Here is an 18,528-nt window from a genome sequence, read left to right on the forward strand (position 1 = left end):
GGCATTTGACAGATATTTTACAGATATCCATACATCAGATGGCAGCTCCAAAGCAGGGATTTCCAGACTGGGGATGTCCCATGTTCCTCTCATCCCAAATAGCACTGCCTGTTCTCCTGGTCCCTGTCAGGTTAAAGGACAAGCACTGGCATTCCCCTGGGATGATCATTTCAGTCTCCTTTGGAATGTTTAACACACCAGGAGGCATTCAGTGGTTCCATGCACTGCACCAGGTGGGCAGCAGTATAGACACTGCACACACAGCTCACCTCAGGACATTGGAACACAGCTCAGTACCTTTTTTTTTGTTGGAAGGATTTAATAAAACAGTATGCTCAGCATACCCAGTGATAGCAGGTTACTCTACAGCAGGATGCAGATGGTGTAGCAGCCAATGGACCATTTTAGAGAGGTGTGATTTGCTGTTACTGGTAGGCAAACAGTTGCCCCAAATTCTTGAATGCCAGACAGGAATAGAATTGGTCAAAAATATTACTCTTCAAAACAAAGCCATAAAAAAACCACAAAGAAATTTACATACATTCTACACTAAGCTAGTATCATAACAACCAGCTTCTAGAGATCCTTGTGCAATTACCAAACTGTAAATACACACACAGGTAGAAAAAAAACCCCGAAACACCCTAAAAACCCCTCCAGCTATAGAAGTATCTCCAGAGAGTCTACAATCCCAGCTTTGCAGGAAAGGATTCTATTTACCAACCCTCCAGCGATCCAGTGAAAGGCTGCTGGGCTCCATCGCGGGCGGGGCGGGATCCCGGCTCTGCTCCCATCGGTGTCACAGCGATGGCAGGGCAGGATCCCGGCTCCGGTGGGTGTCACAGCGATGGCAGGGCAGGATCCCGGCTCCGGTGGGTGTCACAGCGATGGCAGGGCAGGATCCCGGCTCTGCTCCGGTGGGTGTCACAGCGATGGCAGGGCAGGATCCCGGCTCCCATCGGTGTCACAGCGATGGCAGGGCAGGATCCCGGCTCTGCTCCCGTCGGTGTCACAGCGATGGCAGGGCAGGATCCCGGCTCTGCTCCCATCGGTGTCACAGCGATGGCAGGGCAGGATCCCGGCTCCCGTCGGTGTCACAGCGATGGCAGGGCAGGATCCCGGCTCTGCTCCCATCGGTGTCACAGCGATGGCAGGGCAGGATCCCGGCTCCGGTGGGTGTCACAGCGATGGCAGGGCAGGATCCCGGCTCCCGTCGGTGTCACAGCGATGGCAGGGCGGGATCCCGGCTCTGCTCCCGTCGGTGTCACAGCGATGGCAGGGCAGGATCCCGGCTCCGGTGGGTGTCACAGCGATGGCAGGGCAGGATCCCGGCTCCCGTCGGTGTCACAGCGATGGCAGGGCAGGATCCCGGCTCCGGTGGGTGTCACAGCGATGGCAGGGCAGGATCCCGGCTCCGGTGGGTGTCACAGCGATGGCAGGGCAGGATCCCGGCTCCCGTCGGTGTCACAGCGATGGCAGGGCGGGATCCCGGCTCTGCTCCCGTCGGTGTCACAGCGATGGCAGGGCAGGATCCCGGCTCTGCTCCCGTCGGTGTCACAGCGATGGCAGGGCAGGATCCCGGCTCTGCTCCGGTGGGTGTCACAGCGATGGCAGGGCAGGATCCCGGCTCTGCTCCCGTCGGTGTCACAGCGATGGCAGGGCAGGATCCCGGCTCCGGTGGGTGTCACAGCGATGGCAGGGCAGGATCCCGGCTCTGCTCCCATCAGTGTCACAGCGATGGCAGGGCAGGATCCCGGCTCCGGTGGGTGTCACAGCGATGGCAGGGCAGGATCCCGGCTCCTCCGGTGCGTGTCAGAGCGCGGGCGGCGCGGCGGGGCCCGGCGGGCGCGGCAGGGTGTACATGGCGCCCAGGAACTGGTCGGCGATGCGGCCGGCCTCGCGCAGCCCGCTCAGCAGCGCCCCGTGCACCGTGGCCGGGTAGTTGCGGATGGTGTGCTCGCCCGCGAAGAACAGCCGCGGCACGGGCTGCGGGGACAGCGAGGAGCGCTCAGACTATCAAACGATACTCTGAGCACGGCACAGACTCCTGCAGTTGTTATTTTAAATTGTGTATAAATCACCAAGAAAATAAAGCTCTGGTTTTTTGCAGAGCAGGGTAATGTCCCAGCTGTAACTGCAGCTCTGCAGATAAATTGTGGAATGTGTTTAGGAACGATACTTTGTAATGCTGGAATATGAACTCTACCAAAGTGAGCAAACAAAAATTTTATCAACTCACTCAAATCGGTTTCTCTTTAAACTGAGACCTTAAACCCACAGAATCATAAAAAGTGGGAGAAAATGTCTATATCTTACATTTTGCATATATAATTTTATTATACTTGAATATTTGCCCACAGCATCATAAAAAAGTGGGAGAAAATGTCTGTATATTTTGCATTTTGCAGGGAATCATTTTATATCATTTTATTAAACTTGAATAATTGCCCCTTTGAAGAGACCTTTTGATTCTTCTCAACTCTGGCTTTCACCCTCTTTCAAATCACTACAACTCACTTAAATATGGTCATGGACAACAAAAATATAGAGTACAAAACAGAGATAATTTAAAATACTCTGTTCATAACCAAACTGGCTTTCTGAATAAAAATACCTTCTTTAGGAAATGAATGACACCAAACTTGTGATGACAGAATTAATGAATGAAAAAAACTATTGTTCAGTTCCCTAAACTCGTGTTTAGATACGGATGTAAATTTGACAGGAAAATCATTCTGTTTTGAGGTTTTTTTAAAAACAACTGGGACATTTCTCACCTGTGGAGCACCTGGGATGGCTGGCCCTGGGGTGATTGGCTGAGCCATCAGGTCATAGTCATTTCCAGAGGATCCAGCAGCCACGTAGGAGTAGGAGCCCCTGGCCCAGGGGTCAGCACGCCAGCGGGACACCACAGTCTCCTTAGGCTGAGACAACACAGGAGCTTCAGTGGTTGGAAAGTGTAAATTCACAGTTTGTGATAAATATAAACAGAGCAAATTGCAACAAGATAAGGGACAAAGTCCTTGGGTTGATGTTATAAACGTGGTGGAACTCCATGTTTATAATCTCTGTAATAAATCTTTGATGGCAATTCCTTAAGTCTTTCCAATGTATCACCTGCTGCATGCAGGGCCCTCAGTTGGAACTGAGGCATTTTCAGCTGCACAGAGCTGCTGTGTGTGTTGTTTGCTCTGTTTCTTCCCCCACTCAATGCCAATGCACCTCCCCTCTCCCTCAGCCTGAGCTCCTCTCACCTGGGGCACAGCACTGCTGCCAAAGATGCCTTTGAGAATGGCAAGGCACCGACCAACAATGACATCATCACTGATGTTCTCCATGATCCCTGCTGCTTCTCCTGCCACCAGGGCCAACAAAATTGGTGCTGTGAGGAGTAGGAGAGAAAAAAAAAAAAAAAGCAATTGAATTATTGAAATTGAACATTTTGATTGGACTTGGATAGATGTGGATCTGCAGTTAATCCATGAGGTTAGAGACTAAAATCCAACAAAGCAGCCCTAAATTTTCCACCATCAAGTCAATATAACAAAAAGAAAATGAATTTATATATGCCATGGTACTACTTGGAATTATCAAGAGAATTGATGTATTAAAAAGTAAATAAATACATCAGGAATGATGTTCCAATGTTTCACAGGCTAAGCACATTAACTACTACCCAACTGTCCATGAGAAAAGGTAATTTTTTTTATTTCAGCCATCTGACTTGTGCTTCAGCATGAGGTTTTACTGCATTTCTGCCACATTTCTACCTGCTCTGCCTATCTTTATGAGAAGGAAGACACAGAATTTAGCATGTGAAGCTAATTTGTACATGATCTTTCCATCTAAACCAAACCATGACCCTACTTGTTAACTTTATAACAGAGCCATCACAAAGTCACAAAAGCCACAAGAACAGCCTTGCTCATTACTATATTCCTCCAGTAAAATCTCACCATTTTAATAATTCAATAGCCTAGAAAGGCACTTCCCTTGCACAGCAGTTTTTTTTCAGTTAACAGAGAAACATGGCCTGCTTATAACAGAATGGAAGAAAAACAACTGTAAAGCAACTAACTCACTTAATAATGTTATATTCCCATTTGCTTTTAGTCTGGGCAATGGCAGCAACAAAGCCAGTACACTTAGTGCAGAGATCTCCTGACAATCCATTGTGGCAGCACCAGCCACAGATAAACCAAAACTGTCCTGCTGTGGCAATAATGCAATTTAACAGGCCTGGAACCCAGCATTAGTAAACTCACACTCACCTGTGTGCTGCCCTAACCTACCACAGAACTGTCTGCAATCAGTGCTGCTCTTTGTGCTGCCATTTGTCTTCCTAAAAATCCTCCCTTCTTATCATACCCACATGTGAACACTAACAGCATTTTAAAAAGTGGCTTTTTCTAGATCTGAAACTATACAAATGAGACACTGGCAAAAGCAGACATGCACCACAGCTACCTTTGTACAGGTTCCAAAAGAGGAAAAGCTCTCCTCTGCTTGCAGTAGTGCTCCCAACATGGCCAAACAAATTGACACTTGGATCCCAGAAGACACGATCAAAACACAACACAACCTAGAGAGAAAGTACCAACAGTCAGGAAAAGTGCAGGGAAAAAATCAAAATGAAGATAATTACACTCATGGATGTTTATCACTGGACACATCATGAAAGGGAAATCTGGTGAATATATAGTGTATATACATAATACATAGAGGTGTTTGCCTCCAACTGCCTTCCCACAGGTTACTGTGCTCTCAGAGTTTACCAGTTTTCTGGTTAACAAGTTCCACCAGATCTACTTCTGCAATTTAATTGTGGGAAGTAGACAAGACAAGAGGCCCTTGTAGTTCCTCAGACAATTTTGATCAGCAAACCCTAACAAAACAGCTGTGGAAAAGGCACTGACAGATTCCACCAGGCAGATCCCAGCCAGATTTGAGCTCCTGCCTATGGAGCTGTGGCCTGTGCAGCCCCAGTGACAATGCACCTTGTTCAGGTTGCCAAATCCCATCCGTTGCACTGCAGAGGTTTTCCACTCAGGAAGAGGTGGCACAAACTGAACTGCTGGAGGCTGCTGCTTCAGCACTCCCAGGGGCAGAGTGCACAGCACAGCATCACACTTGTAGATGAAGGTCTGGCTGGTAGATCGGGTATTTACAGCTATCACTTCACAGCCTGCAAAAGGGAGAGAAAACCAGTTTAATAAGCCATGAGGAAAAGCATTGGGTTAAAAATAAAGAAATTACCATAACCACATCAGAGAGTATTTTGTTTATGGACAGCTTTATACTAACAGTACTTAACTTGTAAGCAAGTTGTTACTGGCTATTTAGCTCTATTCCAGGAAACACAATTAAAGCAGCATCTGAAAATGGTCTTACTGGGATAAGCCTAAAGGTTCATCCAGGTTAGTAAATATTATTTAAATATATCCATAAATAAACAAGTAGAGAGTGAGTCTCTCATTACACTGCTCTCCCAGCTGACAGTTTCCCAAGCCCAATGTTTTGAAGAACAACAAAAAGATACATTCTTTCCATTACATTCATTTATATTTCTAATACCAAGTCCTGTGGCACCAAGCCTTAAAGCAGTCCAGGATCTCTTACTCCAAATGCTTCAATCAATGAAGTAAATAAATAATGTGAACAATCAGCAAATACATCTGAAAAAGACTGTGCCAAATGAGTCACAGAAATAATCAAAAAAACCACTCAAGATTAATAAACAACTTCCACAATCCCAATAAGAAACATGGCAGTTTATCTAACCCCAAAGCTGTCATGGGAGGGGTTTTACACTATCAGTGCTCACACTGACTGCCAGAAGCACAGAAATCAGTTTCCATGTTGACCCTCCCTGCAGCAGTTTCTGCAGCTCCATGTACCTGAGGCTGTGTAGCGAACCTGGCGCACGGCCGTGTTTAATTTAATGTCCAGCCCTTCTGCTAAAGCCACTGGCACACAGGAATAGCCATTCCTCACAGTCAGGTGGCTGCCTGTGAATTCAAAGTCATCATCCTAAAATGAAGAGGGACAAAAAGAATGCATTCATAATGAAGTCCCCAAAGTCAGTAGAAAATAATCAACAGCTCTGCACAACGGCAAAAATTATTTCAAAAATTTTTGTTAAACAGTCAAATAAATGTGAAATTCTTTCATCAAGTAGTAAGTATGGAAACTTTCAGCAGACAGTACTGTTAGAGATTGTTTTGGCACTAATAAAAAGTTGTCTGGAATTTCATCATCAAATAATAATCACATAAGAATTCAGTACCTGCACAAAAGCAGACACACCTAACAGAAACTCTTGACATCAACAAACTTTCATGAAAATGAAATAAACATAATTTAAGTTTTAATAAATTGTTGAGTATTGACTACCTACCTGGTCCCAGTGCTTCAGTGAAAGTGTGGAAAGGGGTGTAGCATTAGCAAATTCTAGGTTTGCAAAATGCCAGTCAAGTATTTGCCTGTCCCTTGATGATAAATAAACATCACTAGAAAAAACAAATAAAACACAAAGCCATTTAGTTTGTTAGAAAAGCATATTGTAAATGCATTGCTTCTGAAAATTTCTTCACAAGTCACTTTGGAGTATCTTAGTGCATAAATAAAAACATTAAAAACCAAAACAGATTCTGTTTCAAACATCTGGACCTCTCTCATGAAAGTTGAGTATCAAAACCCAGCAAATTCAAGTTTTTAAAGCAAAGTTCATGTAAAATACTCAAAGAGAAGCTAAAAATTTCAGAAATAAAAAAGGTTACATAAAAATGACTAAGTAAAATTGCACAGAATAATAATATGCTACCAATATAAGTAGGATTGTATGCTATCATCACTGACAGGTATTCAAAACCTCAAATACCTTTTGAGATCAGGCACTGATTACTGCCAGGATTTCTACAGAATCAGCCTCTCAGAACAACCTTTTCTGTTTGAGTCATCTCTAAAAAATGAGGAAGTTGAGCTCAAAAGCTGAGGGAACTCAAACTCCATGTTTGTACCTTTGTAACCTGTTGAGTTCCCATAATAAAATCATTCTGAAATTCAAGGAAAAGGCAGTAAAAGAACTGTTTTCCTAAGTATTGATCCTTTCAGTTTGCATCTTTACCTTGGTGGGTTGGCTTCAAGTTCTTGTAATTTCTCTTCCAGTTTTCCTTGTGTTTCTGCCAATTCATCATATTCCTATTAAAATTAAAAGCTAACATTAAAACCAGTTCACATGTAAAAGGACTTGAAGACATCATGTAGCATCAGGAGAAATGCCTAGAAAAATCACTTCATGGATTTAGAGGAAGCTAAATTAAGTTTGTTATTTTTTTCAATATTTAATCCAGCATATTTTGCTTTTCTGCTCTTTGTATATAGAGAGCTCTGTGTCACACTGCAGAAAAGATTAGTTTGGTGATAATTCAAGAATTTAAACACATTACACTCCTGATATTTTAAGGGTTCCTGTGGTTTTGAGAGCTTCATATTCCACAAACTATTTCTTTTATTCTTCTCTGTCTTAAAAGTTTATATCTAATATTGAACATGGAGATTTCCAAAGCAGAATCAATCATAAGTAAAAACCAAAGACATTATCTAGTTCAAGCTTCTTCCTGATTTAAAAAAATATAAGTAAAACTAGATATAAAGTTAACAGTCATTTTCCTTCTAAGCACAATAATTTGGAGTGTCCAATAAAAGCAACAGGAGCACAAAGCTGTTCACTGGTGTCAAAACAGAAGAGCCACTAATTATGTATATACAGATACAAACACAGCCAGAGCTTCCAAATAAGGATTCATATTTCTGTTTAGCAAGTAGCTGAAAAATTATCTTTAGTTCTACCTGACCTGGGTTAGAATCTGTATTCACCATCATAGATGGCACAGTTTTTACAATTTCCTTTTAAAGGCACATCCCTACATCAAGATATTCCCAGAGAGGGGAAGTAACTCTGCTTGTCAAGACAGAGCTCTGTGCATGATAATCTTTGGATAGAAACAAGTCTTTTAGTCAAGAAATCATCTTTATTTATTTTAGAGAAAAAGTAATTCTCTTGAAATGCAGATTTTACTTCCAGACTATTGTGAAATCTAGCTGTATTCAAGACCAAATATGATATAAATTCATCTTTAAAACATTACATGCTGACATGAGCCAGCAGAGATTTATCTCAAACTGATCTTTAGCATTCCCCAGCTAAAGATAATGCAGACCTATCACAGTTACTGTTAATTATGTTCTCTTGAAAGCACTGGATCACAGGGAGAGATGTGGAAACTTTTATATTGGCTGATTTTATCTGGTTGCTCCAGTCCTTAGAAAACAGATTAACACACAACATGTATGACATCCCTCACCTTGCAAAGAGCAGTCAGGTCTCTGTGCTTGCTTTTCACAAGGAACTCTGCTGTAATATCTCGAGGTGGCTTCACTTCTGATGCTTCCTTATATTGCTGATGAAGTTCTTTAATCTTCTCCTTTAAATTCACCATCTTTTAAGATAGAAACAAAGGGGGAAAAATGATGAAAGGCAGATTTCAACAAGTTACTATGTAAACTGGATATTCACCTCAAACTATGTCATGATACAAAAGAGATTTCCTGGTTTTGGCAGGTATCACAGATACATGCAAGAAGCAACAGTAAATACCACCAACCCTAACCATGGCTCAAACCCATCATCATTGATTTCTTACAGTGTTGCAAGTAATTTCAGAGCAGTCCACAAGTGTTTGCAATTTGAGAAACTTTCATAGAAAAGTAAAGATGCCATTCACCACAAGCAAAAATAATGGAAGTAGTCCTAAGCCACTTTTTCTGTACTGCAAATCAGATTTGTAGTGAAGACAGTAAACATTTCTAAATAGCCTCCAAAAGCCTCAGCCAGTATCAGCATCTCTAAAGGAAGCTATGAAACATGTTTATCATGCCTTCCTTTCTTTTCCCATATTATGTTTTATGGTTTTCTGCCTAATCAATTTTTCTCCTCCTCAAGCAGGAGACACCTTTGTCCTATCAGGCCTTCTAAGTAGATCTTAAGCAAAGAGATACTTTAAGAACAGCATCAATAGCAACTTTCTGATAATTTTCTTTGGACATTTTTGTATGTTTTGCCACTTTCTGAGGAACACAATGCTTACTATCTTAAATATCTCATCTGACCTTATTAAGAAGATCTTTCAATTCCTCCTGTGTTTTCACAATTTTTTTCCAGTGTTCAATCTGCTCATCCTTCACATGTTTCTCCTGTAATCTGGAAAAGGTGAGAAATGAGTCAGGTCAACATAAAATGCTTGTGTTAATGGGAAAACTTATTATCACAATCGTGGAACACGATAAAACTGCATGTCATGGGATATTTTAGTAAATACTTGTATGTCAATTAGAAAATTAATGCAAGTTTCTATAAATAAGGGTACATGACTAGCTAAAATGTGAGTGTGAAGTTACCTTCTGCTATTAAAGGGCATTACAGTTGCCATTGGCTTTCAAGCAGAGTTAGTGCCCTGTATGGACACCAATCACACTGAGTGGCTGCAGCAATGATTTTAAGAAGAGATGTTTGTTCCTTTAACCATCTGTGAGATCAAGCAGCTGTATTAAGAGGGTAATGCTTACATCTAGGAGCACCAGAATTGTTCCAGGTATCTTTTGGAAATTCATCCAAAAAGAGAGAAGTCACTTACTGTATGACAACCTCCAGAGCCTGACCTAGGGAGACAGGCTTGTTATTGAGAACATTAAAATCCAGCTGATGACTGAGATAGGATGTGGCTTCCAGCAGACGGTTAAATTCTTGCTCCACCATTTCATCTTTCTCTTTGGGAACCTAGGAGACAAAAAGAACAAGCATTGTTCTTAACCCATTCATAAATAATACAGTTGCTGAGAACAGCCTTTGGAAAAAAAAAAATTAATACCCTCAGCTCTCTCAAATGATCAGACACCAAGGTCTGTACAACACAATGTCACACTTTGCCAGGATGGGCACAAGAAGAGCTGTCAAACCACAATGACAACAGACTTCTCTTGCAAGAGAAACCAAACTGCCTTAGGGGCTCATAAGATTTCCTTACTGGAAAGAAAGGTGTGTTCATCAAAGCTACAGAAGCTTGCCAAAAGACTCTGATGGTAGAATGGCTCTACACAATCACAAGGCTTTGGAGGGCTTGGCATAGCTCAGTGAAGTAGACAGACAGTAATTTATCTTCTGGAATGGTCACTGTGAGTAAGAAGTACCAATCCAGCTTTTCTAGGATGGTGGTGGAAACACTGCTGGACACATATGGAATGGTGGTATTTAACTGTACTGATGATACTCAGTTAAATAGTGAGTGCTGCCAGTGTAAAATACCTGTTACATGATGAGAGCTCAAGTGCTGGAAAGAGCAAACCTCACATCTGTTAAACAAAGGAGAGAGAACTTGGCTTCCACAAAACCTCTGAAATGCAAAGGTAAAAACTCATGTGGAAAGAGCAGGTTTTAGAAGAATATGTGCAGGTATGCTACAGTATTACTAAAATGCCTAAAAAGGGACACACACTTTCCTTCCTCCCTCTCTGGAAGCCACCTCATGCTACACCAATAGCCTGGTAACAAACAGACTTGAGATATGACTGCTTTTTTAAAAGGTTCATGGAAATAGTATCAGACTTACAGCTTGTCCATTGGCTTCATAAAGTGGACATTTTTGTTTGATCTTTGCCAATTCCATATTTACTTGTTTGCTGACCACAGCCATTGGATTTCCTCCTGGAAAAGATTTTATATAGTTAACAGAGACTCCTGTAAAATTTGTCCTGTAAAATTAAACAAAAACTCCCCAGTCAAAGCAATTTCAGAGACTAAAACACCAACTTCAGTTGCATTCCAGTGGAACACTGCCAAAGGTCTGCACTTCACAGTGATTCCTGCAATGAGAACATGGAAAAGAAACCTGCCTAGCAAATATCTACTTGCAGTATCTGAAGGGGTTCTACAGGGAAGCCAGAGGGACAAGGGGTAATGGGTACAAACTGAATGAGGGGAAATTCAGGCTGGATTATTGGGAAGTACTTTCCTGTGAGGGTGGTGAGAGTGAGATACTGGGACAGGTAACTCAAGGAGGTTATGGATGCCCCAAGCCTGGCAGTGCTCAAAGCCAGGCTGAACAAAGCCCTGAGCAACCTGGTCTAGTGGAAGGTGTCCCTGCCCATGGCAAGAGCAACTGGCACTAGATGATCTTTAAGGTCCCTTCCAACCCTTAAGATTCCATGATTCTATGAATTAAACATAGAAAAATTACAGTCTTTCAATAGGCAAACTGAAATCTGTTTTTTCATGACTGTGCAAGTTCAGTTCTTTGTCTGGAACCAGTTTCTGTATGAAATTTAATGAGACTAATCACAAGACACACCAAATTTAGGCTGTCAGTAAAAACTGAGGTTTATCATAGGTTTTACAGCATTTTATCATTTTACTACATTGCTGAGGGATATTCTACACTTGTCTGCACTTGTCTGTCTTAGCAGAGTAACCACATCAATAACTGATGCCATCCCATAAAATAGTAATAAATAAGAAATTTGGCTTGTTTGCCACTATTTTTACAACTGTGCTTGAAATCACGTGCAGAAAGTACTTTTGGGGTTTAAACTCTGAAGGGCTTTCTTTTTAGAATGGCTCTGCATTTCCCCTCCTCCCTTGTTTTCCCATGTAAGCTGAAAGAATACATTCTGTCTCTTTAGGGTGTCTCCCATCACACAGCTTTGCTATTTATGAAAACTACTAACTGCTAAAAAGGCTGAATGAGAACACACACCTCTAAAGAGTTAAAAATACCCATGCATTTTGGCCATGAAAGAAAATAGCATTAAGGTTTCACATATACAGCATCTTGCCTCTCAGTTCTCCTCCTTGAAGAAATCAAATCCCTTTTTGATTTTGGAAAACTCACCAAGTCCTGTTACCACCATTGCTCCCAGATCAGCAACATAATTCCCTTTGCGAAATGTGGCAACTCTTCCTCCCACTCGGTCCTTTGAAAAGCACAAACAAGATTTTAAACCTCCAGTGATATTCAGTAAGACATCTCACTGAAATATAATCACTGAAACATCTACAAAACATGGTGCAAGTATTCTCTTAACTAAACAGAATGTACTTTTCCAAAAACCTCTGCAAATGAGCTCAATCATAATTCATTCGCCTAAGTTAAGGAATAAAATGCTTAAGTAGCATTTTAAAAAAGGAGAAGAAAGAAAAAAAATTAAAGAAATAGGAAAAAAATATGCCTAATCTGATTTGGGCAGATTTTACACAGTATTTCTACAGTAGGATCCACTGTGATTCCAAAGCCAAACCCTTCACTGTCCATGCACAAATTTAGTTATGTACCAGATTTCCTCCTCTCCCTCATGCCTAAAGAATTTTAGCTTTTTATATATTTATCATATATTTATAACTTTGTAGATTTTCAATACACAGTTATAACTTCTAGTATTTTTCCTGCCCTCTCCCACAGTTTAACAAACTATTAATAATACACTCTTGAAATTCTCCTGATAGAACAAGCAGCCAGTTCCCATACCACAAAATGTAGCACTGATTTTAAAGTCTCTTTTAAGCACACAGTAATAAAGAATTAGTCTAGGTTTAAAATCCCACCTGATGTTGTATGTTCCAAGCCACGATTATATTTAACAAGCAAGTTCTCAAAGTATGGACATGCATTCTGCTTTCTGATAAAAACCAATTCCTAATCATGAAAGGTTGTTGTAAGCTGTTCCTGTGTAAGCACACAGCAGTAGCACCTGACTGTGCAGCCCAGCTCTGAGAAGGGAGCAGCCAGCTCCCAGCAAGAACAGATGCACTCAGGTCCTTGTGAGACAGGATCAGCAATTCATCCTGGGACAGCACACCCAGTGACCCACCCTGAGCAGCTGCTGGGCCACAGCCCTGCTCTGGTGCTGAACAGGGTTAATGAGTAAGGTGCTATCTAGAAGTGAAAATAGCACAGAAATTCATACTCTGGCTTCCAGAACTGTGACATCCATTCCAAAACTCTGCAACTGGCGAGCTGCTGCCAACCCAGAGACTCCAGAACCAATGATGATCACCTTTCCTGTCTTCTTGGCTGAAGAAAGAGAAAAATCAGCTGTAGTCATTCTTTATATGTGCAGTACTAAATTGCAAACAGTCATGTTAAAGTTGCATTTAAGAGATATCAAGAACAAAAAACAGCTTTCTTCTCTTGAGTAGTTCTGAGAGAACAAAATCTTTAACAAGAGGAAAACTGAAGTAATTCTGAACTTAACACTGAGACAGGTAAAAGGAAAATACACTAGCAGTACATCTGGAACAAGGAAGGAAACAGGAGAAAAAATGCTTCCAGATTACTGTGTGAAGAAGAAAGCAACTCCTATTAATTACTGGGGACAAAGTATCATAGTTTGACTCCTTTCTGCTCCAGAAGAAAAAAACTTTTAAAGGGCAGAGAAGTTCACTTCCAAAATTCAAGAATCACATAAGCATGTAACAGATCTAAGTACAATATTGTGCTTCTGACTTTAGTTATTCAAATGAGCAACCATGATAACTCATTAAAAAGCAACAGTCACTGAATTATCTACAGAAAATTTGCCAACATTTTTTCCTCTCACAGTGATTTATGTAAATACATGGCTTCTCTATGCCAAAATAAAACATATTAGCATCAACACTCAGATGAGTTTCCAGCCCTTTTTTTATTTTCTTAGCACTGCAATCTGAAAAAAGAGCACTCAAAAAACAGTCCTAAGAAATCATGGAACAATAAAACAAAACTTCAATTAGAAACAATGTTTCTTACTTGGAAGGGGCTTCACTCTTTTGTAGATGCCAAAGTTGATGAGGCCATGACGCTCCAGGTAGCTGTGAACCCTGTGAACCAGCACTGTGTCACCTAAAACAAAGTTTCAAAATTATTCTGTATGTTCAGCAGCACTGTGATGTGAATATGATATAAATATGAGCACATATTCACAGTAGCAATCTGGTCAAGTCCCACTAAGCACAAAAACCATATGATTAATAATATTTTACAGCTCAAAACCACCAAGAAGCTGCAGCAAACCTTAAAAGCTGCACATGAATTAACCCCACTGTAACAATCCATCTTTTTAGCAGCTTTTATGAATCCTGTTAGTGCTATTTCTTTACCAGACAATGAACTCTACCAAATCTGAACCATCAGTATAATGCATTATCCCAGTCTATGCAACACCACTCATGGAGCTCCACTAACAAAGGACTGAAGCAACAGAAGCAGCTTTTCCTCAAACAAAAGTGAAAGAAAACAGCAAAGATAACACAGTATGATTTTGGCAATGAAAAAGTTGACTTACTATTATAAGGTGCTTCTAATTGTTGGATAGTTGCTTCAAATGTCAGCTGAATCTTGGGGTTATCCAACCAGAGCTGCAGCTGGATTTAAACAAACAATGGCACATGTTATATTGAGCAATACAAAAGGTGTTTCCAGGTGTGTGTTTGCTACCAAATACTGTCAGGAGATGAAACCTCAGAATGAATTAACCTTTGGCATGACTACCCAAACCACACTGAATTTCACCTTCCAGTGTTTTTAAGGTGCAATACAGTCTGAAATTCTCACACCACTTCAAACAGTGGAAATGCACCAAGGTAGCACCAAGATGTGTGTGGCTGGCAGTGTCAGCCAGCACTGTCTTTTAGGCATCAGATTTCATGTTTTCATAAATCTACAGCAGTACTTTTCACATTATAAGGTTTATTTATCCCTGACATTTAATGATCCAATCCATCTTCACCAATATAAGACCATGGACTACACTGGCCACATATACACAAAAAAAATATTTACAGGACATTTACAGTGCAAAAATGGAGCAGGAAGCATTTTCTGTGATATATTAGTAGGTCAATTCATACTAGAAAATAACTGCTTTCCCAACAAAACTCCTACTTTGTAGCAGAGAGGCAGGAGTTAATAAATAGTTTTACTGTTCCATGCCTAGATCTAGGTCATACATTTCCACTCCATTTTGCATTCCATAATTAGACATTTATTTGAGGATTTCCCTAGAGTTGCATTATACTCTATAGGAGTATAGTGGTGTAAGAGCTTCACAGTTTCTCACAGATACCACATTAAAGTGGAAATCCTACAACTATAATGAATAGAAAGGATAAAAAAAATAATTTCCTTATAATCTGGGAGGTTATTTGAGGCAAATGGCTCATGAAGAGGCTGCACACTGCAGTTTGCAGTTCTGCTGAGCACTGGCTTCATACCAGCTGTGCACAGTCTCTGCTGTTCTCACTGGACTCTCACAAGCCTTTCTCAAACAGGATTCCTGCTCAGGAATTTCTTCCAGTTCCTCTGTAATCAGTAAGGCCCACAGAGCAGCAGTGCTGCTTTTCCCTGCAAATATCTCTCTCTAGTAATTTCTTAGTTTCAGTGGAAGGCTTTCCTGCTTCCAACACTTTTTGTGCAAATTGTTTTCCAAACTTTTTGGCATGCTCTGGCCTGTTTTTACAGATCTCATGACTTCCCAGAAGTTACAATTTGAGTTAGAGGAAAATTTTACAGGAATAGCAGAAGTCATGCTCTTAGCATGAAGATGTTCACCACACATAAATCTTAATTAACTTCTTTAAGTAATTAAGCACTGTGTGTTACCATGATCAATATCCTGTGATGTTTCTTGATCTTCTTTAGTCTGTGAAAAAACCTGAGTGGTGCATAAAGTGTTTTGTCTCTTAATTATGATAACACAACAATTTTCATAGTATTTCTTGCTTTCCTACTATAATTTCTCAAATGTGAGTTCAGCTTTCCAAAATACTCCTTTCAAAATACAGGAGAAAACTCTGATCCTTGTTTTGGATGTTGCAAATACTCCACATAGATTCTTTATGCTGCTCACAACACTGCTTTGATCAAGAACTGGATAACACATTTCTTAACAACTCAAGAGCATGACAGATGCCAGAATTGAAACCCCACTGTCTCAAAACTAAAAATTCCATCCAACATAGCAACAACCCAAAAGTCTCAGCAATGTACACAAACTTCCTGCCCTTTTTTTCACCAACACTTTACAACAAACTTACGGTGCGGTTCCTGATGTACAGAAACACCTTCTGAGTCTGCTGGGGCCCACTGATTATGTCAGGGAAGCAGGCAGCTTCTTGAGATGTCATACGGTCATGGGGAAGCCTGCTCTGGAAAGCTGCACCCTCCACACCTACAAGAAAATGACAAGTAGTCTACAGGCACTGCAAAGGAACACTACCCCCTTCCTAGGCAGAGCATTCAGCCAGGACATGGTACAGGGGTCAGTTTAATGGGATGTTTTCTATTTACTTCTGCAGGATATACAGGTTTCCATGTCAACAGTTCTTTGAATTACAGGTATCTAGAGATAATGAAAAAACTACACTATAAGAGAGATAAAGCAAACAAAATCCCTCAAAAAACAAAGCCTGAAAAATACCACATATCAATACATTGTATATAACACACACACACACATGCACACATATGTATTAATAATAAAACATTATTATTTTAGATGCTGTCCTTAATTTGAGTGGTTTCCATTTTTTAACAGAACTGGAAAACCATTTTAGAACCTGTTCAAAGCCAAAATATCTGTAACATACAAGCACAGCATCTACCATCCACTCTCACCTGCCTCTCAAAGTTTAATTTGCACTGACCTTCTCCAGCTAGAGGAACCCACCTCAAACTCTCATTTTGCCTATTTGATATATTTACAGCACACAGTGCAATGAAATAGAATCATACTTATAAATTTCCTGTGCTCCCTCCCCAGGTGCTGCCTACAACAACACATTTCCAACTTTTCTTTTTAAATGTTCCACATGTAAAAGACTGATGCTGAACCCATACAAGAGAGGTGTTCTCTAAGAAAAGCCTTAATTCATATAGGAACCTGCATTCTACCAATTCCCACTGGCAGTGATCTAACTACATTTCTGGACCCTGCTTCCTTTAGTCTCTGTTATGTTGTACTACAGAAAAAGTGACAAACTAAGGCACAGCTGCATCAAGTGCAACAGCACAAGTGCAGAAAGCAAATCCTGCAAGCACAGCGAGCAAAGCAAAGTCCTGAGATGTGAAATACAGCAAGAAAAATATTAAATCTCCCATGGCCTAAAAGTGACTTTGATTAGGACAGAGGATAAGATGTTCAGTCTAGAAAGACAGAAACCAATACATCCCAGGGGCAAAAAAACCCCACAAGTAACACAGCATGATTTAGATCACTTGCTGAAACTGGAATTGCTCAAAAGATTACAATAAACAGCAAAGTAAATATAAGCTTGCAGTGTTACACTAACCAAGACAACTATTTAAGAGTTTGAAGTTCATGTATAGCAGTACATGTCACTGCATCAGGAAGAGCAGTTCCCTGCTTTTAATTCTGGTGCCACCACACACCCCTTTAACTTCCAAGTATTTTTACTTCCCAAAGGTGCTGAAAAAAAACAACAAAAAAAACCCAAAGAAGGCAATGGGGTTGTGAAACTAACAAAAAAACCCCAAACCAAAACCAAAACCCCCAAAACAAACCAACCACGTAAAAACCCAACCAAGTAAAAACCTAACCAAACAAAAAAACCCCCCAACAAGAAAAAAAAACCCCAAAACCCCAAGCTAAACAAACAACAAAAAACCCAACAAAACAAAAAACAACCAACCAAAAAAAACCCATAACCAAAAATTCATTCACAAGCAAAGATCAAAAGATCTGTGTGATGACTCAAGGTAAAGAAAACAGTCTGTAATCATTTACACTAATTTTACAACAAGAAGAAATTAGTAAGAGAAGCTACAGAGCACTGCAAGCAAAATAAAATTAACCAAAGGAGAAGTTGACACACAATGTTTCCTGCACTAATATTCAGCTGTGGAATAGAAACCCACAACTCTATCAGGACTTCAGTTTCTCCAGCAAGAACCATCCCCCAGCCCTTGTGCTGTCCTTCCATCTAACACTGGCCCAAGTGTGCCAACATCTGCTCAGCTATGAATTCTGTAAAACTGGGTATGGAAATCAAACTAGTTAGCAATTCTCTGAGATTTTTCTAAAGCTAACAATCTTAATTAAGGTTCTAGATCCTCAAGTGCTAGCAAAAATCTCAGCAGCACAATTTTCATAGAATGGCCAGGTAAAGACCAGAAATGCTGAACCTGACTCCCTCTTACAGGTCTGTGCTAACAGAAGGTTTTGTGCCTCTCCAGGTACCTGCTGAAAGCCATGCAGTCATCAAACAAAATCTCAGATGTGTGCATTTAAGGCAACTTGGCAGTTTCTTGAAAAGGTTTGGGATTTATTTCTTCCAAGTGAGCAGCCAGAGAACCTGGTGCTGCTGTTTTGAAAAGAACTCCCAAGGTGGGTTGAGTTTGGCCTTTAAGGTTTTCATGGCAATACCCAAACTTTAAAACTAGAATAAGAGAGTAGCTCAAGATGAGCAAAGGTATTCAGTTA

The 18,528-nt window shown here is 40.7% G+C and overlaps 1 protein-coding gene across 1 annotated transcript in view; it reads right to left on the reverse strand.

The window, feature by feature from the left end:
• KDM1A (lysine demethylase 1A) overlaps positions 1-18,528 on the reverse strand; it is a 28,067-nt gene continuing 9,539 nt past the window's right edge. Inside the window, exons 4-21 of the mRNA XM_079325740.1 lie at positions 16,124-16,257; positions 14,374-14,452; positions 13,839-13,931; positions 13,018-13,124; positions 11,946-12,027; positions 10,668-10,762; positions 9,696-9,838; positions 9,172-9,262; positions 8,367-8,501; positions 7,127-7,200; positions 6,398-6,509; positions 5,898-6,030; positions 4,998-5,185; positions 4,468-4,582; positions 3,255-3,382; positions 2,778-2,924; positions 1,649-1,986; positions 1-749 (exon numbers count right to left, since the gene is read on the reverse strand). Of these exons, the coding sequence (XP_079181866.1) occupies positions 1,813-1,986; positions 2,778-2,924; positions 3,255-3,382; positions 4,468-4,582; positions 4,998-5,185; positions 5,898-6,030; positions 6,398-6,509; positions 7,127-7,200; positions 8,367-8,501; positions 9,172-9,262; positions 9,696-9,838; positions 10,668-10,762; positions 11,946-12,027; positions 13,018-13,124; positions 13,839-13,931; positions 14,374-14,452; positions 16,124-16,257 (2,030 nt within the window). The 3' untranslated portion in view covers positions 1-749; positions 1,649-1,812. The remainder of the gene's footprint in view (positions 750-1,648; positions 1,987-2,777; positions 2,925-3,254; positions 3,383-4,467; positions 4,583-4,997; positions 5,186-5,897; positions 6,031-6,397; positions 6,510-7,126; positions 7,201-8,366; positions 8,502-9,171; positions 9,263-9,695; positions 9,839-10,667; positions 10,763-11,945; positions 12,028-13,017; positions 13,125-13,838; positions 13,932-14,373; positions 14,453-16,123; positions 16,258-18,528) is intronic.

The sequence above is a fragment of the Erithacus rubecula genome, assembly GCF_903797595.1.
Source record: "Erithacus rubecula genome assembly, chromosome: 23".
In the NCBI taxonomy this organism is placed as follows: Eukaryota; Metazoa; Chordata; class Aves; order Passeriformes; family Muscicapidae; genus Erithacus; species Erithacus rubecula.